At 47.8% G+C, this 26,890-nt stretch overlaps 1 protein-coding gene across 1 annotated transcript in view; it reads right to left on the bottom strand.

Annotated features, from left to right (window-relative positions):
- The window catches only part of TBX2 (T-box transcription factor 2), a 64,699-nt gene extending 46,548 nt beyond the window's left edge, over positions 1-18,151 (bottom strand). The window contains exons 1-3 of the mRNA XM_058164105.1: positions 16,768-18,151; positions 12,317-12,584; positions 306-452 (exon numbers count right to left, since the gene is read on the bottom strand). Of these exons, the coding sequence (XP_058020088.1) occupies positions 306-452; positions 12,317-12,584; positions 16,768-17,150 (798 nt within the window). The 5' untranslated portion in view covers positions 17,151-18,151. The remainder of the gene's footprint in view (positions 1-305; positions 453-12,316; positions 12,585-16,767) is intronic.
- Positions 18,152-26,890: the final 8,739 nt, after the last annotated feature.

Raw genomic sequence — 26,890 nt, 5'->3', positions numbered from 1 at the left:
GAGAGAGAGAGAGAGAGAGAGAGAGAGAAGAAGAAGAAGAAGAAGAAGAAGAAACAAAAAAGAGACAATTCCTGGAAGCTTAAAGCATGATGGAACCTCCACGGATCGTGGCTGTCTTTCTTGAATTACCCACCCATCAGAAATCTTTTACTGTTTCAGCCAGCTGGGTTTTCAAACCTACCCCTTTGGAAGTAAGAGTTGAAAGTAGAGGGAGCGGGAAACTAACCAGGAAATTAAGGAAGAGAGACCCCCCCACAAGCCTTAATCCCCCCCCCCGCCCCGGGGGTACCCCATCAAATTCTTACCTTGTCATTTTGGTAAGCGGTCACCGCGATGAAGTCGGTTTCGGGGAACACGTATGTTCGGAAAGTGCTGTAAGGTAACTTGAGGATGTCGTTCGCTCGGACTATGTGGAACCTCGGCTGGTACTTATGCATGGAGTTGAGGATAGTCTGTAAAAGAAGCGAGGAAGAGGAGAAAAATGGGCGTTAAAAGCTAGTAAAAGAGGAAGGGGGAGAAATCCGGACCTGCCATGTGAAACTATCACAATCTTTTTAAAATATATATATATATGCTGATCGGTTTTTTTTTTACACCAGAAAAACCCCATCTAGCATCCTTCCACCCTCCAGTAAAGTTAGGGGGGAAAACACCTATTTTGGAGAAAGAAGTGGGAGAATTTATGATCAGATACGTTCCCGGTAACACTGCAAATCCCGTAACAAATCAAAGAATAACAAGACAGAGAAGTAAAGTATCAGCAAAAAAGAAGAAAAAGAAAAAAAAGTCCCCAGGAAACAAACGATCCCGTTCAGGATCAGTGCACTCCAAATTTAATCCAAGAAGCTGAACTTGAATTTGTTTTTTTTTTTTTAAATTTTGCTAGTAGAGACACAAAGATGATTTGGTGCTGCTTGGCGGAGGTGTAGAAATGGAAGACATACATAAAATGGATTTTGCTGGTGGTAAAAGAGACAGAGAGAAAAAGTGACAAAGCCAGTTCCAAGAGAGGAAAAACTTCTGGGTGGTTTTTTTTTGTTTGTTTGTTTTTTAGCAAAATAAATAAATAAATGAGAAAGCAGAAGAAAAGGGGTTGTTTTAAAATTGGTGAGAGGTGTGAAGAACAGGGAGAAATTTCGGGAGTTTCCTCACGAGTAAAGTTTTACAAACTGGGGTTTCTGGCTCAAATAATGCCTTGCTTTGGTGCTAGATAGAGAAACCCCACATTGCTTGGTGTGATTTTATGACACACAATTGGCTTTTTTTAATTTATGTACTTATAAATAACGATGATGGGGATTATGGGGCAGGTAGTCCTCGACTTACGAGTACAGTGGGGACCAGAATGTCCAACCAAAGTGGTCATTCAGGGAGTCCTGTCCAAATATATTTACCTTTTTTGCCACTTAATAATAACAACAACAACAACAACAACAGAGTTGGAAGGGACCTTGGAGGTCTTCTAGTCCAACCCCCTGCCCAGGCAGGAAACCCCACACCACTACAGACAAATGGTTAACATCTTAAAAACTTCCAGTGTTGGAGCATTTACAACTTCTGCAGGCAAGTCGTTCCACTTATTAATTGTTTTAACTGTCAGGAAATTTCTTCTTAGTTCTAGGTTGCTTCTCTCCTTGGTTAGTTTCCACCCATTGCTTCTTCTCCTGCCTTCAGGTGCTTTGGAGAGTAGCTTGACTCCCTCTTCTTTGTGGCAACCCCTGAGATATTGGAAGACTGCTATCATGTCTCCCCTACTCCTTCTTTTCATTAAAGTAAACATACGCAGTTCCAGCAACTGTTCTTCATATGTTTTAGCCTCCAGTTCCCTAATCATCTTTGTTGCTCTTCTCTGCACTTTCTAGAGTCTCAACATCTTTTTTACATCATGGCGACCAAAACTGAATGCAGTATTCCAAGTGTGGCCTTACCAAGGCCTTATAAAGTGGTCTTAACACTTCAATACTACTTTAATACCACAGTTGTTAAAGGAATGGCATCCGTTGTTAAACGAATCACGAGGTTGTTAAGGGAATCCGGCCTTCCCCTCTTGATCTGGATTGGAGAATCCAGCTAAGAAGGTCATAAATGATGATCACTTGGGACCCAGGACACTGCAACTGTTTGCCAAGCACCTGTCAGTCAAAAGTCTGGGAACTCAATCACATTTTCTGTCAGTGCAACTCTGATTGGTTGTTAATTGAAACGGTTGCAAGTCAAGGAGGGGAGTTTAAGAGACTGTTTTCTTGTGCTCCAGGCCATGTCAAGAGTTCTGTCTTTCAGGTTTCTCTTTCTCTAGCTTGTTCCCCCCCCCCTTCCCCCCAACCCACACCCCCAACCCTATGCCCAAACTCCACCAAAGCTCATCAAGGAATTATCTGAGCCCCGAAACCTCAATCTGTCAAGCTTGACTCCTGAGGAAGCCCCCTAAACTTCTCCCTGCTCTTAAATCAAGAAAGAAAATGTTTTAAAAAATCGATCCAGAATTATATCCAATAACAAAACAAGATTAATAGGAATAATTCTGGCAGTTTAAAGGTAGGTAAGAAAAGTCCCCGTTTGTCTGTTGGAAACAGTTTTGAAGCCCCCTCCCCTCCTTTCTGGACTCCCATGGAAATCCAGAGGCTGTCAAAAGGATTTTGGCTTTGCCCCTTCCCCAAAAGGAGAAAACAAGAACACCAACTTCTTTTGATCATCCCGAGGGCCACTAAGGCGTTTTAGGTCAAGGTAAAGGTTCCCCTCGCACATATGTGCTAGTCGTTCCCGACTCTAGAGCGCAGTGCTCATCTCCGTTTCAAACCCGAAGAGCCAGCACTGTCCGAAGACGTCTCCCCGTGGTCATGTGGCCGGCATGACTCAACGCCAAAGACAGGCACACAGAACGTTGTTCCCTTCCCACCAAAGGTGGTCCCTAATTTTACTACTTGGTTTTGGTTTTTTTTCGAGCTTTCCAACTGCTAGGTTGGCAGAAGCTGGGACAAGGAACGTTTTAGCCACTGAGCCACCGCGTCCCTTAAGACGTTTTACTCCGCGGTAAAATCGGAGTGAGCCAACAGAAACCGGCTTCTTTGCTCCCTGGCCTCCCTAAGGCGCTAGTCCTCCGCACCTCAGCTGCAACCAACCCAACCGACAAACAGAAGAGCCGCAGGAATTCCAGTCGGATTTCCCGCCCCCCCCCTTCTCAGGCGGGTGTTTCAACCGGAGCTGGTTTGAAAACAAAGGGGGGAAACGCAAACAAACCCACCCACCCCCCCCAGTTTTCCACTTCCATGCTTCCCCACGAAAACCGGATCGGCCGGAGATCTCCGGAAACAAAGCAGATCCCTTTGGATCGAAAAGCCTGGCGAATAAAGAGAACAAGTCGCCGACCTTCGCAACGGCGCCGGTTGGTTTAGTCTCCCTTTGGGCGAAGAGAAGAGCGCGGCGCAGAGGGAGCGATCCTAACAGCTGGCTGGGGAGGAGGAATCGAGAGGGAGAGAAGGAGCCGATCCACCGGTCTAGGAACCGCCTAGTTCTCCCGAACAAGTTGAAGTAAAACGGCGGTGTACCCCAACTCTGGTGTGCTTCTTCTCCATTCTAACCGGCTCGGATCTCTTAAAAGGGGACTGGGGCAGATACGGGAAGTTTATTTCCAGATGATAGATCGATAGACAGACACACAGATATAATTAGATAAATAATTAGATACATTGATAGATAGATTAAATACATAATTAGATAGATAGATAGATAGATAGATAGATAGAATTAGATACATAATTAGATAGATAGATAGATAGATAGATAGATAGATAGATAGATAGATAGATAGATAGATAGATAGATAGATAGATAGATAGATAGATAGATAGATCATCAACCACTCAATCGATCTAAGGAGATCCCCATTATAAACTACTGTCCATTGGATTCCTGAGCCACAATGGATGACAATCCATTGGCGAATTCAGTCAGGTTTCACTCCTTCTGGGACAGAAGCCCGTTACTAGTTCGGCTACTAGTTCGAGTTGGGGGAGATGGGACTAGTAGTCCCATCAGTCCCGAGGAGGCCTGGATGGTGGGGAGGAGTTGCCCTAATTATTTGGCGCAGGGTTCCCTTCTGAAAATTAAGTGGGGGGGGGAGAAGGAAGTTTTCCAAGCCACAAGGAAAACCTCTCGTGACTCAGACCCTGCGACTTGAATGCAAGGATCTGGGAATGCAAGGGTCCTTAAAAAGCAATCTCGTTTCCCAATGAGATCTACCTGCTTCACAGCCCCTGGAATCTTAGAAACGCCCCGTCAAGGCTTCACACGAACGTTCAACCTTAAAATTACCGAATTACTCACCAGGGACCGCCTGAACATCCAGGCCTTAAAACACGGAGACACATTCATACGTGCAAAGAGTGAACCCAATGGGTTTTCTCGGACCAAGGCGCCATCGGACTATTAGACCAGGGTTTTTAGGTCGTTTAACACGACCGTGTTTGGCCTTCCTCTGACCTCCTCCCCAGGCGATTTTCAGAAGGATCTTTGACCTTTCCCCATTTTGAACCCTCCCAGAATAGTCATAAAAATTATTTCTATTTATATCTGCAGCATTTAACCACCCATTTTTGGCACCCCACTCTTAATTCACCCCTTTCTTGGGTGGCTACTTCATTTAAATTAATTCATGGCGGATTTAAATTAACTGGAAGCCCGTCTTTCAAACCGTTTCATTTTTTTCACAAGCTACATTTGTGTGTGTGTGTCGGATCTAATTCCTCCGAAGGAAACTTCCGTGAACTTCAAAACGAGGCTTTTTCTCAAACCAGTTTAAAAAGGATCTCTGCGCCCGATCGGCCTCTGTGCTGATAATTCGAATTAAAGAAGTAGCTGAGAGCAATCCGAAAACGGAGGTAGCCACAGATGCGCTTGATAAAAACAACTTTCCCCTTGCCTTACTCAATAAGCTGGAAGCCTAAAGTCGCTTCTTGGGGGTGGATTTAATTTATTTCTCTTCAATTATTCGATTTATACAGCCGCCCATCTCACCTATGCGACGCTAAGCAGCCGCCTATGTTATGCTTATATTGCAAATCCGTTTCACCGCAACGGTGGGTTTTGATCAACTCATGATCACACGGCGGGGATCTCGAACCTGGCTACAGGGTTTATTTAAAACACGGCCAAATTAAGATTGTGGTTTAGGCTACCGTGTGAATAAGGCTGGTGGTGTTACAAGAAGGGGGGGGCGGGATTTAGGTTAGCTCACAGCTCAGGTTTATCTCTGGCTCCAGGTACTGTTAAAACGATTTGGAGCCGGCCTATCTGAGTCCAAAAATCTGAACAAAGGAAGAGATAGAGCTTAGATTTATATACCGCTTCCTAGTGCTTTATATTTTATAGCACACTGTGAGCGGTTTAACAAACGTCATCACGTTGTCCCCCCCCCACCCCGCAACAATCCGGATCCTCATTTTACCCACCTCGGAAAGGTGGGGAGGCTGTGTCAACCCAGAACAAGGCCTCGACTCCCGAAATACCGATTCACACGCCCGTTAAACCAAGAAGAATCGAGGTTTGAGCTCCGCTTTTAAGCCAAAGGTCTCGAATCTGCTCTGAAATTTGTTTGAAATGGTGTAGGGTTTCCTGCTTCGGCAGGGGGTTGGACTAGAAGATCTCCAAGATCCCTTCCAACTCTGTTATTATGTTATGTTAAATCTAGCACAGAGAAGAGGTAAGCGGTCTTTAATTGCCATCGATTTCCGTTCAAATCCAAAGGGCTTTGCTTCTATTTATTATGGGATGGAGAGCGGAAAGCCTTGAGCCTGACCTTTCCTTGCCAGGCGAGCAGCACGTCAGAACGGCGGCTCCTGTTTGCGGATTGCACGCGTGAAAAACTCTTTATGTTAAAGTCTGTATTTAAAGCACGTGGGAATAAGCCTCGCCGGAATCAACGGGTCACGGTCCTCGCGAAGGAGACCCACTAGCAACTGAGTCCCAAATCCTTTTTGGGGATCACTGATCCCAAATCCTAGAGCCGAAGGGTCCCCTTTGATTTCCTTACTCGCAAGTAAACCCCTCCGTAAGCCATTTCTGCGGGACGCGCAGGACCCAGCCTCGATCGCCCGGGAGCCTCACCCTTATCCTCGCCGATCCTGTTTATTAAATCGGGTTTTAGGAGGGCGTTCTTGAGGAATATTCGTAATATTCCTAACATCCCACAAAGACCCGAATAGCGTTTCCTCGGAGGCGAGCGAAGCGGAGCGCCCTCTCGCCGAGAAGCGCCCTAACCTTGCCCTTCTTCCACCAGAGCGAAGCCCCCAACGATCGACTCGCGAGGAGGCGCTGCAGACCCACCGAATCGCAAAAGCAACACAAACGGGGAACACAACACAACCGAAAAAACGATCAGGGGAAAAAAAATAAAATAAAACAGGAGCCGCGCTGAATTCGACGCCTTCCACGTTTTCAGCGTTCCTTGCTAGATTTGCGGGTAACTCTGCCCCCTCCTCTCTTTCACTCCGGCTCCCTAAAAGCACATTTCTCTAGAAACGGCGCGGGGGGGGGGTTTCCCCTATGCCAAGCTCAAACAGGCTTCCCCTCTTTCGTGGACGCAGGGCCAACGCGATCCTTGCGCCCCGGCTGGCTTTCTTTTTTCTTTCGCCACGGGGCGGCAAAAATACTTCACCCTGGCAAAAATCAACGGCTGAATCTTTGGAGGCCTTCGGAAAAAGGCCCCGCCGTTTTTTTCTCCCTTTCTCGCCGCCCCCCCCCCCCACAAGCCCCTTCCCGGAGCATGTGAGGCTCACAGTTTGGGACGCGATCCAATTCAGGGACAAGTTCAAGGCGAGATTCCTGCGATCGGTTTAAAAAGGCAAGAGGCCTTTGGAAGTAGTTGAGGTGGTGGGGAAGGGAGGGAGGGAAGGACGGACGGAGGGAAGAAAGAAGGGAAGGAATGAGAGCTAGAGGAGGAAGGAAGGAAGGAAGAAAAGAAGGGGAAGGGAGGGGAAGGGAGGGATGAAGGAAGGAAGAAAAGAAGGAAGGAATGAAATACACTGTAAGCCGCCCTGAGTCTTCGGAGAAGGGCGGGGTATAAATGTAAACAAATGTAAATGTAAACAAAAAAAAAAAAGAGAGACAGGGAGGAAATGAAGAAAAGAAGGGATGGAAGAAGGGAGAAAAAAGAAGAGGAGAAGAAGGGATGGAAGAAGGAAGGAAGGGAAGGAAGAAGAGAGACAGAGAGGGAGGAAATGAAGGAAAGAAGGAAAGAAGGAAGGAAGAAAAGAAGGAAAGAAGGAAAGAAGGAAAGAAGGAAAGAAGGAAAGAAGGAAAGAAGAAAAGGGAAGAGGAAGGAAGGAAGGGAAGGAAGAAGAGAGACAGAGAGGGAGGAAATGAAGGAAAGAAGGAAAGAAGAAAAGGGAAGAGGAAGGAAGGAAGGAAGGAAGGAAGGAAGGAAGGAAGGAAGGAAGGAAGGAAGGAAGGACAGACAGTGTTGGAACCCAGCCCGTGCACTAAACCCACTCCTGCCCTTCAAACGACTAATTCTCTACCGGTTCCACACCCCAAGATATCTCATAGCCCTCTCTCTCTCTCTTTCGGGCGAAGTGAACGATTGTTAAGCGCACCTTGATCGAGTGGGATAATGATGATGATGATGGCGGGGTGGGGATCTTTAAGGAAGACTCCTCTTCCCCCACGATCGACCCTCCCCAACCCAGATCCAAAGAGGCCCAGGAGGGCGAACAGGAGAAAAAAGAGAGAGACCTTTAACCTTTACAGTAGTGTATTAACTGTCTCATCCCTGCAGGTAATTTCTCTCTTTCTGCTGCCGGCTTCGAGGCAGCAATTTTTGTGTCCTGAATCCCACTTTTCCCCCAAAGATGTGGCTTTTAATTTGGGGGGGGGGGAACAGCGTGGGTGCCCCAGTAACCACGCGTGGGTGCGCCTGTAAAATAGGGACAGACACCTTCCCAAGCGTTCAAATGTTGACTTCCCTCTTTTCAGCCATTTCTCAAAGGTGTTTTTTCCGAAAGGCACACTGGACTTTCTTATTCCTTGAAAACGTTTCGCTTCTCATCCAAGAGAAGCTTCCTCCGTTCCGAAGCTTCTTGGGATGAGAAGCGAAATGCCTTCAAGGGAAAAAACAAAGGAAGCCCAGCGGTCTTTTCCAAAAAGCACCTTGGATAACCTGGATGCTGGGGAAAAAACTCCCCCAGAGCCTCTCTTCAGCCACCTAACTCCTAACCGTTTAAATTATAGGAAATGCAGCAGCCGTTTCAGGGTTTCAGGGCCGTGTTGTCCCCCGCAACACCCTGCAAGCTTTCCCGGGGGTTGCACACGCGCGTGCAAAGAGGCCAGACATGAATTTCCACCTGGCCGGAAAAATTAGGAAAGGAGGTTCCGTTTAATGTTGAAGGCGCTCAATTCTCACAAACCCACGGAAAAAGCTACCTATGCACATTCCACAGGAGGAAAAATTAAATTTATAACAAACCAGGCGGGCTAGGCTTCCCACCCGCCCCCTCCGCCAATTCTTGCTTGCAAGCTGTAATTTTTTTAAAAAAACCGGATCCTGTTAGAAGTAGAGAGCGCCTTGTGGTGCTGAAGACCAGAATCTAGGAGTTTGGGGGTTTTTTGCTCCCCCACCACCTTTTGTAAGATACACCTGTAATTTAACTTGTTTTCTTTATTCCCTTTCCCGGAGGGGGAGGGAGAGAGAGAGAGAGAAAGACCTTTTCATAACCTGTTAAAGTGAGTTTAAAAGGAGGTCAAGTTATCACACAACAAAACGAAGTCAAGATTTATGGAAATAATTCCTTCTTGCCTGAAACGTCTAAAGTGATTTTAATGAATAGGGTCTTCTTTTTTAAAAAAAAACAAAACACCACTGAACAAACCGATTTCTCCTGCCCTGCCTAGATTTGTTCAGATGCGCCCATTACTGTTCTTTTGCAGCAATATAAAACATAAAAATAAAAGTATTCTTCTCTCCCTCCCTTTCTCCCTTTCTCCCTCCCTCCCTTTCTTCCTTTCTCCTTCTCTTTTTCTCTCTCTCTTTCTCCCTCCTCTCTCTCTCTCGCTCGCTCTCTCTTTTGCTACCCTGAGGTCAAACAAATCTACCTTTGTATTTCATTTCATTTTCAACAGGGCTTCCTTGATGTAGAAATACATTTTAAAATATATATTTAAGTTGACTGTAAATTTGGCATAATTCTGTTTAAAGAGTTTTATTCCCAGATTGGAAAATTGCTGTCTAACGTTTGAGAAAGGCAAGCACAAAAACAGATCAGAATGTATGTATGTATGTATGTATGTATGAATGTATTATACATACATATGTATACATATGTATGTATGTATTATATTTTATATATATATATATACACACACACACACATACATACATTGTGCCTTTTCAATGTATGTATGTACATTATATGTATATTTATACATTGTGCCTTTTCAATGTATGTATGTACATTATATATATTTATACATGGTGCCTTTTCAATGTATGTATGTACATAATATGTATATTTATACATTGTGTCTTTTCAATGTATGTATGTACATTATACATATTTATACATTATGCCTTTTCAATGTATGTATGTACATTATACATATTTATACATTATGCCTTTTCAATGTATATATGTATGCATGTATGCATGTATGTATGTTTAGACATGATTCCTGGGGGCAGAATCCAGTTTTCAAATGCCTCCAATCGCTCATCTCAAAGGCCAAATTGTCCCAAATCCAGTTTGCCAACTTCCGAAACCCATTTTCCCCACCGCAGAATATTTGAAAGGGGCTGGGTGGGATGGGTGTATCCCCCAGCCCCCTTCTGCCATTTGAAAGCAATTCGGGGCGGGGGAGGGAAAGGAAGAGCTTAAACACCTTACAACCAAAAGTGATCGGTTTTTTGGTTCAGTTTGTCTCTCTTTCCCGACCCGCTTTACGATTTTCCTTCGGTTGATTGCAAATAGGAGTTTGCGCCTTTCCGAGAATGAATTGGCTTCTCCCGGAGAGCCGGGGGGGGGGGGAATTACAAATAAACATCCGAAAATTCCCCGGGTGTCAACTCTATGTGAACAGCTAATATATCGGAGCCACCAAATTCACGGATCCTCGGGAAAATTCGCTTCAGAATTCAAATTCAAAACCCCGAGGAAATTTGCGGCCGATTTTCTTTTTCTTTCTTTCTTTCTTTCTTTCTTTCTTTCTTTCTTTCTTTCTTTCTTTCTTTCTTTCTTTCTCTCTGTCTCTCTGTCTCTCTCTCTCTCTCTCTCTCTCTCTCTGTCTCTGTCTGTCTGTCTGTCTGTCTGTCTGTCTGTCTGTCTCTCTCTCTCTCTCTCTCTCTCTCTCTCTCTCTCTCTCCCCTCCCATCTCCCATCTCCTCCGCCAATCTTTCCGCAGCGGGATTCTTTTATTTTAAAAAATAATAATCATCTGTTGATCCGGCTGGGACTTCTTCGTTTACCTAAACTATCGTCCCCTGTGAATCTAAATTACCGGAGCAAAGCCGGTAATTTAATATTTCTATCGGCGCTTCTTCCAAGCAAGCGACGGTGCAAGAGAGAATATGGGGGGGGGGTTGTTATTTTTTCGTTTTTGCATCGGAATTGGGGTGCTGGAGTTGGAAGCCACGCGGGGTCCGCGAAGGAGAATCGGAGGGGGGGGCTTTCTTTGCGTGCGTGTGTGGTGTTCGTTTGTTTGTTTACTACTCCCTTCGGCCTCCCACTACCCACCTTAGCTTAGAAACCCGGCTTGCTTTGAACGTTAAGCTCCTGATAAGAGAGAGCGGAGGCCGCGTGGATTTATTGCCTACTGATAAGAGTCTTCTCCCCCCACCCCACCCCGAATCAGGCGACTGGGGTGGAATAAACCCCCCCTCCCCCAGTAGAAAGCGTTTGAAACTTGCCTTCCCCAGACCGAAAGAGGAGACGCGCAAACTTTATCCTGCGCAAATATTCATGCAAAGCCCATTGTAAGGGTATTGTTATTTTATACACCTAGCTTTCCTAGGCTGGAAAAGGCTAAAGAGAAAAAGATTGGGGCTCGGGGCTCGAACTAGGAACAAGGACCTCGAGCTGACAGTGGCTGGAACCCACCCACCCCCAACAACAACAACAACGCCAGGGTTAGGCCGAGATCTTGCACCCCGGGCTCCGTTTAAGGAAGGCCCTTTCAGAGGGGAGGCAAAGGCGGCGCCCGCCTGTCCGCGCTCCAGTTCCCAATGGAGTGATTATCTGAAGATAGAGACGCGTGTCAATGGCGTAGGATTCCTCCCCAGAAGCCCAGAAGGAAAGAACTAAAGTAGAGACGAAGGAGGGAGGGAAGGGAGGAAGGAAGGAAGGGAAAAGGGCAAGGAGGAAGGAAGAAAAAGAGAACGGAAGGGAGGGAAGGAGGAGAGGGAAGGGGACAGAAGGAAAAAAAGAAAGAGAAAGAAGGCAGGAAGAAAGGTGGGAAGAAAGAAAGGAAAAGAACAGAAAAAACGAAAGAAAGAAAGAAAGAAAGAAAGAAAGAAAGAAAGAAAGAAAGAAAGAAAGAAAGAAAGAAAGAAAAGGGGAGAAAAGGCAGGCAGGATGGAAGAAGGGAGAAAAGGAAGGAGAGAAAAAAGAGGAAGAGGAAGGAAAGAATGGAAGAATGTAAGAAAGGAAAGGGAACAAAAAGAAAGGGAAGGGAAGGAGGAAGGGAAGGAAAAGGAAGGAAGGAAGGAAGGAAGGAAGGAAGGAAGGAAGGAAGGAAGGAAGGAAGGAGAAGGGAAGAAAGTGAGGGAAGGAAGGAAGTTGGATAAAGGGAAGGAAGGAAGGAAGGAAGGAAGGAAGGAAGGAAGGAAGGAAGGAAGGAAGGAAGGAAGGAAGGCGCCCACTTACAAATCCATGTTTGTCCGATATGTTATTGGTCAGCTTCAGTTTATGGAAGGCCACCGGCTTGGCCATCCACTGCTCGCCCGTGGCCGGACTGTCCGGATGGATGTACATCCTCTTCGGCATCTCCGGGTCGGCTTTGCCGGCCACCATCCAGCGCGAGTTGTGGAACTTGTAGCGACAATCGTCGGCGGCCACAATATCCATCAGCAAAATGTACTTGGCTTTCTTATCCAGGCCGCTGACCCGCACTTTGAAAGGGAACAAAAGAAAGGGAAGGAGGAAGGAGGAAGGAAGGAAGGAAGGAAGGAAGGAAGGAAGGAAGGAAGGAAGGAAGGAAGGAAGGAAGGAAGGAAGGAAGGAAGGAGAAGGGAAGGAAGTGAGGGAAGGAAGGAAGTTGGATAAAGGGAAGGAAGGAAGGAAGGAAGGAAGGAAGGAAGGAAGGAAGGAAGGAAGGAAGGAAGGCGCCCACTTACAAATCCATGTTTGTCCGATATGTTATTGGTCAGCTTCAGTTTATGGAAGGCCACCGGCTTGGCCATCCACTGCTCGCCCGTGGCCGGACTGTCCGGATGGATGTACATCCTCTTCGGCATCTCCGGGTCGGCTTTGCCGGCCACCATCCAGCGCGAGTTGTGGAACTTGTAGCGACAATCGTCGGCGGCCACAATATCCATCAGCAAAATGTACTTGGCTTTCTTATCCAGGCCGCTGACCCGCACTTTGAAAGGGGGGAACATCCGTCTGGAGGCGAAAGAGAGAGAGGGAGAGGAAGGTGGGGGGGTGGGGAGAGAGACAGAAAAATAACTCTTAGGCTAAGTCACAGGCGGCGGTTATTATTCATAACTTTATTGTGAATAATCGCGCCATGCTTTGCAACCCACGTTACGCACCTGCTACCGATTCGCCTCCCTTTCATATCAGGGTCAAAATGAGCGAACCTGGTTACTGTCTAGTATTAAAACGCCACGATTCTCTGTAACTTTCCTGCTCACATCAGGGCCGTCTTAAACGCGTGGGCCCGAGGGGCGCTTGCCCGTGGACCCCACGAGCATCGGGGCCCCCTACTAATCTTGCGTAGGTTAACCCTTCAATGCACCTTGTGTACCGTAGACAATACAGCAACCTTATGGCTTACTGGGTTATTCTTGTGTTTTTCCAAGCCTCGCGCATTGTTCAAAGGTCTGATTAGTTCTTGCTGCACAGCATGTGTTTTTTTTTATTTTGTCGGAAGTGCCAATAAAATAAACCTACGTTTAATTTTACATTTTTATACCTGTGAGTAGTTGTCCTAGCTTTGCCAGGGGGCCCTCCCCATAATGCTGTTAAGACGGCCATGCCTCATTCCTGTTCCGACGGCTGAATGTCTGTTGTCCCCCTTCCTATTATACAGCTCCCCCTTTTTTGTAAAAAAAAAAAACAACTGGGGGAGACTCGGTTTACTCCCGAGTAACAGGCCTCTTTGATCTTTCCCCCTCCAGATTTTAACCAAAGCTCCCAAGAAGAAAGTGAAGATCTGGTGCAGGCCGCACGTTTACTCGGGCTGGGTGCGGATGGGGGCTGTCTTAATTCCTCTGAAAGTCTGAGGAATTACTCCGGAGTAAGGCCTCCTTCCTTCCCCCTCCCCCCCGCACCGGGAATCGCCCCGATTTTAGCCCTGCGGCTCAACCGGGCCCAGTTTTCTCCTTCGCTATCCAGCCAAGACTCGAGGCGAAGGGACAATCCAGACCGGCATTTGGTTAGGAAATTAATTCGATCGGATCCAATCATTATTATTATTTTTTGCTTTATAAACCCGAAGAAGGTTTATAAACGATCAACTGTTTTCCCAGGTCAAGTAAACAAAAAAACAACAACAGGCAAACCCCTCTTTCTATCACTCCAGTCATTTTAAAGACAGGTACCCCCTACTCAATGGAGCGCCTTAGACTTCTCCGCACCCAAAAGAACCCGAGTTAGGTTTTGCACCCAAAATGCCAAATATTTTGATGGTGAGGATGATGAGGATATTGATGGTGGCGGTTATTACAGAAGGACCCTTTGTCCGGCTTTAAAATTAAAAGTAAACCAGAAATCTGGATTCAAAGCCTATAGAGTTCTTCTCTTGGAGAATGAACCAGGCGGGATCTTGGTCGGGGTTTGACTTAAAACAAGCCGTGTCCGAGGTTGGCTGGGATCACACCGAGGCTAGTGGGGGGACTTGAAGGGGGTGGGGGCTGGAGAATAGAGGACCCCTTTATTGATAGGAAGAAGTGATTTTTTTAAAAAAAACGCGAACAATAATAGGCCATCGGGAGAGTCGAGCGGAAGGAAAGGAGAAAAATGCCTAAGGATAAAATGCCCTCTGTTAAAACCTTTGAGGGCTTCCGAAATTAAAAAGGGTTCGGGAAGGCGCAGGAGGTGGGGGGGGGAACCCGGGGTGGCAGCGACACCCACGCACCCCCTCCCATCCAGATCAAATCAATTTAACCGGCCTCGAAGCTGTGAACGGCCTCGATTTCCTTCCAAGCGGGGAAAAGCCGGAAAAAGAAATTACAAACGCGCATTTTCGCTTTTTGTCTTTCGCTTGAATTTACTCGTATGGAGACCGCGGGTGGTTGGGTTTTTTTCCCCCTCTACTTCGGGGACCGATCCTTAGCCACTAGGCCACCTTGCAGGCTTTCCAGACTTTTTGCACGGGATCCTGAGGGGGTTTCCTGCCGGCCGTCCCCTTTCCTCCTAGATCACCAACTATTTCCAGGTGTGGATTTCCAGATGTTTGAGCATAAAAACAGAAGGGCTTTTTTTTCTTTTCTTTTTTTTTTAAATCCTCCTGATTTGCTCAATGAGTTAGAATTGGAGAAAGCCCGGATGAGATACCATCAAGAAATATAAGAAAGAAAGAAAGGAAGGAAGGAAGGAAGGAAGGAAGGAAGGAAGGAAGGAAGGAAGGAAGGAAGGAGAAAGAAAGAAAGAAAGAAAGAAAGAAAGAAAGAAAGAAAGAAAGAAAGAAAGAAAGAAAGAAAGAAAGGTCAACCTTTAAATAGAAATAAATTGCACATGGAAATAAAGCCTAAATTCCTGAATTTTAAGGAATAAAAATCAGAATTCTAAGGGAGGATTAAAAGTCTTTTTTTTCTTCAGATCATCCAGGAAATAATCCTTTTTTTTTAATTGCTTCCAGGTCCCTTGTCAAGCCCCCATGCCTTGAAACCGACCCTCGGCCCTTGTATCAGGATTTTCAGGTTAAACCCCCCCCCACCAAACGGAAGCTCACCTCCCGGGTCAACGTGATTTTCACCCAGATACCATCCTAGCTATTTGGGATGCAAAGGAGGGTGAGAGGGGGCAGACTGGAAAAAAAACAGTGCCCGAAGTAAGAATTTGCAAATATTATTAGCAACGTGGCGTAGCCTGTCTCGTCTCGTGGAAAGGGGGAAGAAGTTACTTTCTTTGCCCACGGAAAACACCAAGAGGGGTTCTGGAAATTATATGCTTGTACTTTACTTCTCGCTCTTTTTCTGCACTTACTTCCAAAGGACAAAACATGTGTGATGGGATTATTTTTATTGTTAATTGGACAAAAGATTGAATTCTCCCTCTCTCTCTAATATATACTCAAAACCCTTCTGCATTATTATTATTGCTATTATATTATCATTATTATGGAACAAGGACTGAATTCACCTTCTCTCCACAATAAATACAATCAATCCTTCTTCGTATATATCGTATTATGCTTCGTATTATGCTGTTTTATTATTATTGGACAAGGACCGGATTTTTTCTTCTCTGCACAGTAAGTAATAAAAGAAATCATTCTGCATACTTATTATTGTTGCCATTTTATTATTATTGGATAAAGTCTGAATTCTCCTTTCCACCACAGATGCTAAAAATCTTTCTGGATATATGTTCCACTTATGACTGTAACTTTGTTGCTTGTATCCTTACGATTTATACTGTAATTGATTGTTTCCTGATTGTTTAATTGTACCCTGTGACTATCAAGTGTTGTATCATTAACTGTTAAATTTGTACCCTATGACTATCATTAAGTGTTGTAAGGGTTGTACCTTGATGAAGGTATCTTTTCTTTTATGTACACTGAGAGCATCTGCACCAAGACAAATTCCTTGTGTGTCCAATCACACTTGGCCAATAAAAATATATATATATCATGATTGCTATTATAATTATTATTGGACAAGGGGCTGAATTCTCCCTCTTTCCATAAAAATTACTTCAAAAATCCTTTTGCGTCTATATAATTATTGCTACTACATTAGCATTATTATTGGACAAGGGGCTGAATTCTCCTTCTTTCCATAAAAATTATTTTTAAAAACCTTTTGCATTTATATAATTATTGCTACATTATCATTATTATTGGACAAGGGGCTGAATTCTCTCTCTCTCTCTCTCTCTCTCGCTCCACAGTAAGTACTAAAATCATTCTGCCTATATTATTATTGTTGTTGTTGTTGTTGGCTCTGTGGGAACCTGGTGGCCTCAAAATCTCATCCACACGTCTCTACCCAGGCAGAAACTTCTTACTTTTTCTGCACTACTTAGCTTCGAAAGGGAAGAGCGTCGTATAATAGTCTTTATTTTATGATGATAACACTGGCTGGTGTCCCCCGCCCCCCCCCCCCGCTTGCGGTCCATAAACACCAACAATCATTCTGCATATGCCACTATTATTCCTATTTACTCCTGGTTCTTTTTGTGTGTGTGTGTGTGTGTGCACGTGTGTGCAGCTTGCCTTAAAAAAAGGAACTTGCCCAGGGATAGTTGACTATAGGATTGTGATGGTTGTGATTATTGTGGTTATTAATGACTAAGCTGCCTTTTCTCTCCTTCCCAGTTAAAACCTGATTATTTTAGTTGTTATTATTAGCGGCGCGGATCGCTGCGGCTGCGGAGGGGGGGGGGCGGTCTTCCTTACCTGCCCGATTTGGTGATCACCATCTCAGTGCCCAGTTTGTGAAATTCGTCCCAAAGGTCTTTGGCTTCCAGCGTGACTTTGGGGTCATCTTCCACCTCCTCTTCCGGCTCCAAGCTTTTCAGCGACCGCAGATGAGCGGCCTGGTGATGATGTCCGAGAGCCGAGACGTGCAAGCCGGCCTCGGCGGCGGCCGCGGCCGCGGCGGCTCCAGCCAAACTGGGATCCGGCAAGGGCTTGGTGAGGGCGGCGGGAGGCAGAGCCAACGCCGGGAAGAAGGAAGGCTGAGCGGCCGCCAAGAAAGCGGACATGGGAAAGTCGGCTGGCCTGGGCGCGTGGAAGGGGTGGTAAGCCATCGCAGCCCCCGGGAACGCTGGATCTCTCATCGGGACATCCACAAAGCCAGGCGGGAAGAGCGAGGCCCCCCAGGCAGAGAGGGCTAGCGGGGGAAAGGAAGAAGCCTCGGCCGGCGGCCCGCTGAATTTCAGCCCGCCTTGCTTGGCGCTCAGCGGCGGGGGTCTAGTCAGTTTCAACCCGCCGGCGCTTTCAGCCAGGCTGCCGTCCTCGCGTCCCTTCAGGGCTCGCCAAAGAGGGAGGGGGGGAGAAGGGAGCACCGCAGAAAATGTGGGGGGCAGCCCAGGCCCCCTCCACGGCCTCCGGCAACCCCGCGATTTGAAGCCCCCGGATAGGTTCCGAGCCGCCCGGAGGGGCTTCTTCGCCGCCACGAACGGCGGGGTGGGGGAGGGGGGAGGCCCGCGGGAAGGGACCCCCCCTCCTTTCCTGAGATCGACCAACAAGCAAAAAAAATCAAGAAGATCCGAGCCTCCCCCCCTCCTTCTTCTCCTCAGGCGAGGGAGATTCCTCAACGCCTCCGGGATCTTGCAGGCTTTTTCGGGGTTCTCTTAAAAAATTAAATTAAATTAAATTAAATTTTAAAAAAGCGCCTCTCCAGACGAGTTTGAAAAACTTCGGAGGTTACTTCGGGAAGGAGCAGTCCGGGCAGGGCAGAGTTTCTCTTCCCCCCACTTCCCGGGCGCCTACAGTCTCGGAGCACTTCCCGGCCCTTCCGAGCGAGCGAGCGAGCCCGGGAGTTGGATCTGGTCTGGGGGGCGAAGAGCGAGTTCTTGGCTCCGGGGCTCGCTCTCCTCTCTCCGCCTTCAATGCAAAAAAACCAAAGCCGAGGCGGTTTCCTCGGCTTTTAAGAAGGGCGAAGCTCCGGCCTTGGATCGAGGCCGTCCGGCTTGGACGAGGAGGAGAGCCGGACGGTTCATCGCTCCCGGCCGGGAGAACTCCGGATTGGAAATGCTCTCTTTTCCCCTGCTGGCTTCGCTCTGCAAAAGAGCTTTGGGGGCTGTCTTGGCGTGCGCCGCCTTGCTCCGCTCCCCGCTTCCTCCACCTCTTTGCTCGCTCCGCTCCGCTCCACCCGCCGCCCACCCGCGTCCCCCCCTCCCCCGCCGGCGCGTTTCCACCTCTCTCTCTCTCTCTCTTCCTCCCTCCCTCCCCCTCTCTCTCTCCCCCTCTCTTTCTCTCTCTCTCTTTCTCTCTCTCTTTCCCTTCCCTAATCCCCCCGTCTCTCTCTCTCTCTTTCTTTCCCTTCCCTAACCACCCCCGTCTTTCTCTCTCTCTCTCTTTTCTCCCTTAATGATTGTGGATTTTACGAAGCGCAGACCAATTGTGGAAGCCCAGAGGCGTGGTTTTTGACAGGTTGGGCCCATATGCGGGGCGGGGGGGGGGAATGGTGGCGGCCGGGGGGGGGCAGAATTAAAGAAAGGGGGAAAGAAAGCGGTTTATTTCAGGGGAGAGGAGGAAACAAGGAGGCGGAGGGAGAAAAGAAGGAAGGGGGGGAGCGAGGAAGACTTCGGGAGAAGGTGTCGGAAAGCCTAGCCAGAAAGCAAACATGTCAACAGAATAAAATATTAACCAACGCTCGAGGCCTTGGGAGAGGCTTCCTCCCCCTCTCTCGCCAAAGACCGGGGTTCCCGGCGGCAGAGCCGTGGCTCACGAAAGCTGAGGCAGCTTCCTCCGGAGCTCCTGCCAACGGGCTCCCCGAGGCCGCCGGGAGCCAGCAAGCCACAGCAAACGCGCCGCCCAACGCAGCGGAGCGCAACCTAAGAGCGAAAAGCAGAAGATTGGCGTCCCGGGAGGGAGGGCGGGGGGGGGGGGTTGCACGAGGGAGGGGTCAGGGACAAGAGACGCGAGGTCGACCGACCCACGGGGGCGTCCTAGTTCCACGAAGCAGGACTTAAAAGGGAGGCCGATAAGCCCCCCCCTTCCCAAGACCTTTCAACACGCGCGCATTTTTGAGGGTTCGGTGTGAATGCGACGCCGGTTTTTTGAACCCTGGATGAGGTTTCGCTTGTCCCCTTTCCGAGCGAGTTCTGCCCCGACGCGCCCAGCCTGCTTGCAGTCCTAGCCCATCGCCTCTTTCTCGGGTTTTCCCTTTCGCACGTTCTCCTTCTCTCTCTCTCTCTCTCTCTCTCTCTCTCTCGCAATCCCAATCTGTCTCTCCTCCTCTTTCTCCCCCGGGCGTCCTAAAACCTAAACGCGTCTGTGGAGACGCGCTTGGACCCGGGGCAGCTTTCTCGTGGAGAGAGCTAACACGGATGCCCCAAATCGGCAAGGAACTCGGGTCGCCGACGTCACGTCTGCAAGTAAAATAATCTCGCCCGGCAAGGAATTCTCTTGCAAAAACAGATCGGAAAAATTTGCAATGGTCCGGTATAATAAGGGCTACGCAGGACGCCGCTTCCCTCCCGAATCCGCGAAGCCGGTTCTGCGAGGCCGGCGGAAGATTGACCGACTCCTGCGGCCCCCCAAAGGCTAGGAATAAACCGCTTCGTTTGGGGGTCCTGCAGGCTGGTGCAAATCGTGAGCCTCAGCAAAGCCAGCCCTTACTCCCTCTTTACTCGGGAGTAAATCCCGATTTAGAAGCGGCACTTTCCTTCCAACTTCGTGCAGCCCTTTGGGGTCTCTATAGTTAGTAGCGCCCGATCCGGCCTGAGCCCCGAGCTGCGCTCCCTGGGAGGTGCGCGCTTCCCCCCCTCCCCACCCTGCGCGTGCAGTTTGAAGGTGGAGGAGTGGTGGTGGTGGTGGGGGGGGGGAGGAACAAAAGAGAGTACCGGGGATCGAGCGGGTAAAGAATCCTTTGATTCAATCCAGCCAAAGGGCCTCTTTTCGCCCTACCTTCCCAGGGCAAAATTTTGAGTTTAAGGCTCTCGCTTCCTAGAGAGGGAGGGAGGGAGGGAGGAAGGAAGGAAGGAGCTGGATGGAAAAACTGGGGTGGAAGAGAGGGAGAGAGGGAGGGAGGAAGGAAGGAGGGAAGGAGAGAGGGAGCGAGGAGGAAAGGAGGGAGAGGGATGGAGAGAGGAAGGAAGGGAGGAAGGAAGGAGCAAGCTGGATGGAAAAACGGGAGGGAGGGAGGGAGGGAAGAAGGAAGGAAGGAAGGAAGGAAGGAAGGGAGGGAGGGAGGGAGGAAGGAAGGAAGGAAGGAAGGGGCAAGCTGAATGGAAAAACCAGGGAGGGAGGGAGGGAGGGAGGGAGGGAGGAAGGAAGGAAGGAAGGAAGGAAGGATAAAGCCGCGCCGCAGCTGAAAGCAGGGCCCACTCCAAGGCCCACGCGATTTTCGTGCCTCCCCCCTCTCCAACGCGGATCAGGGCGTGGGGGGGGAGTTAAGCGGCTGCAGGGAGATCCGCGCGGCTTTCTCCTCTCAGCGTGGGATTTCGGGGGGTGGGGGAGGATTTCTCAAATCGCCGGAGCGGAGCAACGACCTCGGCAGACTCGGAGCATCGCCGCTTTAAGAGCCTCTCTGCGTCGCCCAGCCGGAGTGGCAGAGAACCTCCGACCTCAGCGGGCAATCCCGAGCGCCGGGCTCAGCAGACCGTGCGAGACGCGCCGGCCCTTCGGTGAGTGACAGCATAGCCGAGAGCCATCGGGCAACCCGCGGGAGAGATTTCTCAGGGTTCCCCCGTGATCCCAAACGAGGGGGAAATTAAAAAAAAATATTATTATTTTAAAAAGCAACCTGCAGAAGGAGTAGGGGAAATACCGGGGAAGACCCGCGTTTAGTACGTGTGAACGCAGCCGCGCCTCCAACCCGCTTTGCAACCTTAATCTACTCCGGGTAGTTCGTCTCGTCCACTCCCCCCCACCGGGATGGGGGTCACAGAAAAGGCCCAGGGAGGTTGGTTGGGCAAGCTTTTCCCTAAACCCACTCGCTTAGCAGTTGGTTTCTGCCAGAAGGAAAAAAACTGACACGCGAACGTTGGTAGGGGAAGCGGGAATTTCACGCTCCGAACCGCGCCGGATTCCCCCAAATGGGGTGCCTCGGACAGCTATAGGACGCCCGACTTCACTTGCGCTAAGTTTGGGTAGACTTTCCCCAAAGTTGAGAGAGCGGAAGAAAACGGCCCTGGCTCAAACTCCCGAAGACACGGATGGCTACTGTTCCCACCACACGCGGAAGCCGGTTATTGAATTATCTGGGGTGGGGTGGGGTGGGGGGGGTTACCTAATCCGCTGCACCATCAAAGAAACGAACGGTCTGGATTTCAGCTCCCCGCTCGTCCCCCGTCCCCCGTCCCCCGTCCCCCGTCCCCCCCACACCTAAGTCCTCCGATAAACAAGCCTAACTCAAACCAAGTTCGGTTTATTGACTTATATTCAATCCTAGGGCTTTATTCATCCTAACTCGGGGTTGTGGGGAAACAGCCAGCCTTGCTCGCGGCAAATTGTTGGATCTCTTGAATTTCCGCCGCTCCAGCGGAGGAAGATCGGAGGAGGGCTGTGTGGTGGGAATTGAATTTTGCGCAAGATTGTGGCCCCGGAGAACAAGAACGCGCGCGTGCGTGTATTATATGTGCGTGTGTGTGTGTGTGTATGTGCGTGTATGTATGTATATATATGTTTGTGTGTATGTATGTATATGAGTCCTTCGGGAGAAGGGCGGTATATAAATATAATAAATAAATAAATAAATAAATATGTGTGTGTGTATACATACATGTATATATACATGTATAATATATTAATATATATGTATATATATTAATTTTGGAATGCATGGATGCACTCATCCATTATGGCTCAAAGTCTGTAGCGAACTTAAATCCGGAGCCGCTCCGAACTAAAGCCCGCTCAAATGCCCCGAAATGGCTTTGGCTTAAACTCGTAGGAGATAGAAAGAGCCCCTTAAGGACGGATGTCGCAATTCGTAGCCAGGATCTGATCACTGTTGAAAGAGCAAAGGACTCTCAGTTGCTTTGATCTTTTTTGCTCCGGTCCTCTGTGAACTGAGCGGCTCTGTTTGCTAACGCTCCTGGCTTTTCCCGGGGGAGCAGAATTTACTTGGGGGAGGAAGGACAAGGGGGTTAGGAAGGGGAGAGAGGAGAGACAGGTTAGGGAAGGAGAGAGAGAGAGAGAGAGAGAGAGAAGGGGTTAGGGAAGGAAGAGAGAGAGAGAGGGGTTAGGGAAGGAAGAGAAAGAGAGAGAGAAAGAGAGAGAGAGACGGGGGTTAGGGGAAGGGAAAGAGAGAGAGAAAGAGAGAAAGAAAGAGCGAGAGAGAGGGGGTTAGGGGAAGGAAAAGAGAAAGAGAGAAAGAAAGAAAGAGAGAGAGAGACGGGGTTAGGGGAAGGGAAAGAGAGAAAGAGAAAGAAAGAGAGAGAGAGACGGGGGTTAGGGGAAGGGGTTAGGGGAAGGGAAAGAGAGAGAGAGAAAGAAAGAAAGATGAGGGTTAGGGAAGGGAGAGGGAGAGAGAGAGAGAGAGACGGGGATTAGGGAAGGGAGAGAAAGAAAGAGAAAGAGACAGGAGTTAGGGAAGGGAAAGAGAAAGAGAAAGAGACGGGTTAGGAAGGGGAGAGAGAGAGAGGAGAGAGAGAGAGAGAGAGGGGGATTAGGGAAGGGAGAGAAAGAAAGAGAAAGAGACAGGAGTTAGGGAAGGGAAAGAGAAAGAGAAAGAGAAAGAGAAAGAAAGAGAGAGAGACGGGGTTAGGGAAGGGGGAGAGAGAGAGAAAGACAGAGAAAGAGAGACGGGTTAGGGAAGGGAAAGACAGAAAGACAGAAAGAGAGAGAGAGAGGTGGGTTAGAGAAGGGATAGAAAGAGAGAGAGAGAGACGAGATGGCGATCAGTTGGCAAAAGCCGGTTTTGTTTAGATAGAGCTTATTGGGGCGGGGGGGGGCGGTTTTGAAGGCGAAGACAGCAGCGGCTTCTCTCTCCTCCTCTCCGCCCTTCTCGGGACCCCCCCCTCCGCCCACTCCCCAGATAGCCCCAGACGCCTCTGGAAGAACTGGAGGTCGCGGGGCCCCCCCCACTCCGCCCTTTGCATTTGTCTTGATTACCCAAAAAAAAAGGGTGGGGAGAAGGTGGTGAGTCAACAGCCCCGTGGCGCCAGGAGTTTGAAAGAAGCCCGGCGAAAAAGCGGCGAGGCAGGTGCGCGTGGATGCGCGGAGGGGTGTCGGAGGGGCATCTTCGACTCTGCCCTCCGCCATCCTTCCAACGGGCCTCTGCGCCAGACACCCACCCCCCTTCCCGGCCTATTGATTTGCCTTTCATCTTGGGAGTGGGCAGGGGGCGTAGAAAAGCCCCCTCCCCGTCCCAATAGGCACAGGCCGATGGGTCCTCTCCCCCCCCCATCCCGGCCCGACCCCTAGGTGGCCGCTTCTAATCAGCTTTAGATAAACTTACTCAGACCAGCCAGGTGTGGGAGGGGAAAGAGAGGTTGGAGTAGTTTCGGGGTGGGGGGGATAACGAGCCACGTCTCCCCCCTCCCCTTTGGGCCTTTTCTTCCCACTCCGAATTGAGCCAATCAGAACAGCTCCCTGACCAAACCACCTTTCCCCCAAAAGACAGGCAGTCCTCGATTTGGAACTATTTGTTTAGTGGCTGTTTGAAGTTACAATGAAGCTGAGAAAAAAGGGACTTGCCACCAGTTCTTCACACTTGCGACTGACTGTCGTAGAGTCCGGGGTGACCACCTAATCAAAACGTCAACTGGCATGTATTTAGGAGGGTTGCAGTATCCCTGGGATCAAGTAATCCACCTTCCAGGCGACCTTCTGACAATCCACTTCAATGGGGAAGCCAGATTCAACAATTTAACAATTGTGTTATGTTAACCCCAACAACTATAGCAGTTTACTTAAGGGTGGCAAGAAAGGTCACAAAACGGGGCCAAATTCACTCAATGGCGGTCTTGCTTAGCCCTGGAAATTGCGGGGCTCAGTTGCGGTCGTAAGTCAAGGACACCAGTATTTGTGATAAATAGGGTGGCTAGGATAGGGGTAAGGTAACAGTAAAGGTTCCACTCACACATATGTGCTAGTCGTTCCTGACTCTAGGGGGCGGTGCCTATCTCTGTTTCAAAGCCATGGTGGTCATTTGGCCGGCATGTTCCCACCAAAGGTGGTCCCTATTTTTCTACTTGCATTTTTTACATGCTTTCGAACTGCTAGGTTGGCAGAAGCTGGGACAAGTAACGGGAGCCATTACCTGGCACTAGGGATTCGAACCACTGAACTGCTGACCTTTGGATCGACCAAGCTCAACGTCTTAGCCACTGAGCCACCATGTCCCTAGCACAGGGGTCACCAAAAAAGGAGTTGGGCTAATCTCAAGAAGTTTGGGAAGGGAAATACTTGGATGGAAGACCACCAAGAGATCCCGGGGCTAAAGCTGGAATGGGAAATTGAGCAAAGCTTTCTAAAGAAGGCTGCCATGTTTTCATCGGCTTAGCATTACAGTTTAAACCTGTTTTTAATATGTCCTTTGATCTTGATTGGGAGCTGCCCAGAGTGGGTTGAAAGACGAGCTGCTACAGAAATGTTTTAGCATAAATAAATCAATAAAACAACAACAACAAGACAGCCCTTTTTCTATCGTTACTAAAATAAAAATCCAGCTGGCCTCAAAAAAGGGTGTTTTTCCACACTTTTCCGCTTAGGGTTTAATTTTGTTTGGTTTCACCATCGATTTACACCCCCCTCTCCCCAAAGAATTCAACCTAGTTTAAATACAGAGACCCTTTGAATACAAAGATTTTAATTCTGTTGAAATTTACATTATCAGAGGTGACGAATTTCACTTTTATTTTAGCTAAAGGTGGTATTATTTAAGGAATCTTCCCTGTTCAGATTTGCTGGTTTGAGAGGTATTTGCTGGTTTGAAGAAATGAATGCCTAACTAGCAAAAGGGATGTGTAAGAAATATAATAAATGCCTTGCCAATATTTTGTGGGTGATGAGATTTACCCCAGGGGTACATACTTCTAATCATTCCTGAGATTTACAGGAGCTCAATAAGTTAAACGAGACTTTCTCCAAATGAGCAAATAGACACACAAACACAAACCCGCAGGTGGTGTTAACTTGATTGTGCTATCTGGAGTAAAGTTCCAGTTATGACTTAGTTCTGACCCCCTGGAATTGGTTTTCAATTCCGGCAAATTTTCCAAAAGAAAATACTGTATAACTTTTAAGCCTCATCTTTTAAAAGTTTCTTTAGAGTCATAGTTTAGCCCACCCTAATGAAAATGTCCTTTTTGAAGAGCTCAACCCTTCTAACTTTATATCCCCTTAAAGTTTTTAGCTCCAGAAATTTTCCTGGAATTAACCTGAACGTTTTTTTTTTGTTTTTTTTTTGAGGCAGAGAAGAATCTACTGAGGCTTTAGGGAGCGATCCAAAACTTTTTTGTTTTGACACCCGGCTGGCATTGTGTGCCCGCTAAGGGTGAACCCCAAATAAATCCCACGTTATAAATTACACGGCTGAGTGGGGTGCCCCAGTTTACACAGTACGCTTTAACACATGGAGTGGTTTACCTGATCTTGAGTGAGTCAGTCATTCTCCCTGGGTAACTAAAGTTGTGGTTAAACTAGTTGTGAACCTGCCCATGCGGTTCCTAAGAGGCGACAAAGCTGTTTGCACAATGGAATCTGTGTCCATTAATTTTATTAGAGATATTCTCTCTCTCTCTCTCTTTCCCCCTCTCTTTCTCTTATCAATCTCTACACTCTATTTTTCTCTATCAGCCTATCTACTCTTTATCGTCTCTATATCTATCTACTCTCATTTTTTCTATCAATCTACTCTTTTTCTCTACCATACCTATCTATATCATCTATTTACTTATCATCTATCTCTATCCATCTATCTCAATGTTATCTATTTTCCCTCTTTCAATCTATCTGCTATTTCCTCTATCACCTCTATCTATTCTCATTTTTTCTATCAATCTATCTACTCTTTTTCTCTATCATCTCTATCATCTATCTACTTATCTCTCTCTATCCATCTCTCTCAATATCTATCTATCCCAATATCTATCTATCTATCCTCTATTTTTCTCCAATCTATCTACTCTTTCCTCACCTCTGTATCTATCTACTCTCATTTTTTCTATCAATCTATCTACTCTTTTTCTCTATCATATCTATCTATCTATCTATCTATCTATCTATCTATCTATCTATCTATCTATCTATCTATCTCTACTTATTTTTCCTCCATTAATCTATCTACTCTTTCTTCTCATTATATCTGTATCTAGTCTCATTTTTTTCTATCTTACTCTTTTTCTCTATCATATCTATCTATCTATCTACCTACCTATCTATCTATCTATCTATCTTTCTATCTATCTATCTATCTCCTCCTTTTCTCTCTCCTCTCTCCTCCCCTCTTTCTCTCATATATTCGAAACTTCCTAGGATTAACTTAATAACGCTAGGAATATTTTATCAATCTTGGCTGATTAAAAAAAATGAGGAGAGATAAGTTTTGGCTGCCAAAAATCAAACAGCAGCTGAAAACCCGCTTTCAGCCTAACAAATGTTATTAAAAGGCATCAGTCAGCGCTGGATGCCATGGAGAGCTAATGCGCGATATCAATCGGGATGAGAGGCCACTAGGAAATCCTACCCCATTTTACAGTTTGGGAGATGAGAGCGATTCGTTGGGAGAATGGCTTAAGGCACTCCCCAAACTCGTAACGTGGCTTGTTGAGTCGGCTTTGGGTCCGGGTAAAGGCTGTCCTCATAGAAAGCAACCTGTGAAGCGAACGCGGTTGTTGCGGTGGATAAACCATGGCTTGAATCTCCGGCGCGAAAGAACCAAGGTTTAAAAGAAACCGCGATT

Source organism: Ahaetulla prasina, chromosome 1, assembly GCF_028640845.1.
Source record: "Ahaetulla prasina isolate Xishuangbanna chromosome 1, ASM2864084v1, whole genome shotgun sequence".
NCBI classification, from domain to species: Eukaryota; Metazoa; Chordata; class Lepidosauria; order Squamata; family Colubridae; genus Ahaetulla; species Ahaetulla prasina.
Note: the sequence above shows the minus strand (reverse complement) of the source record. Positions and strands in the feature narration are given on the sequence as shown.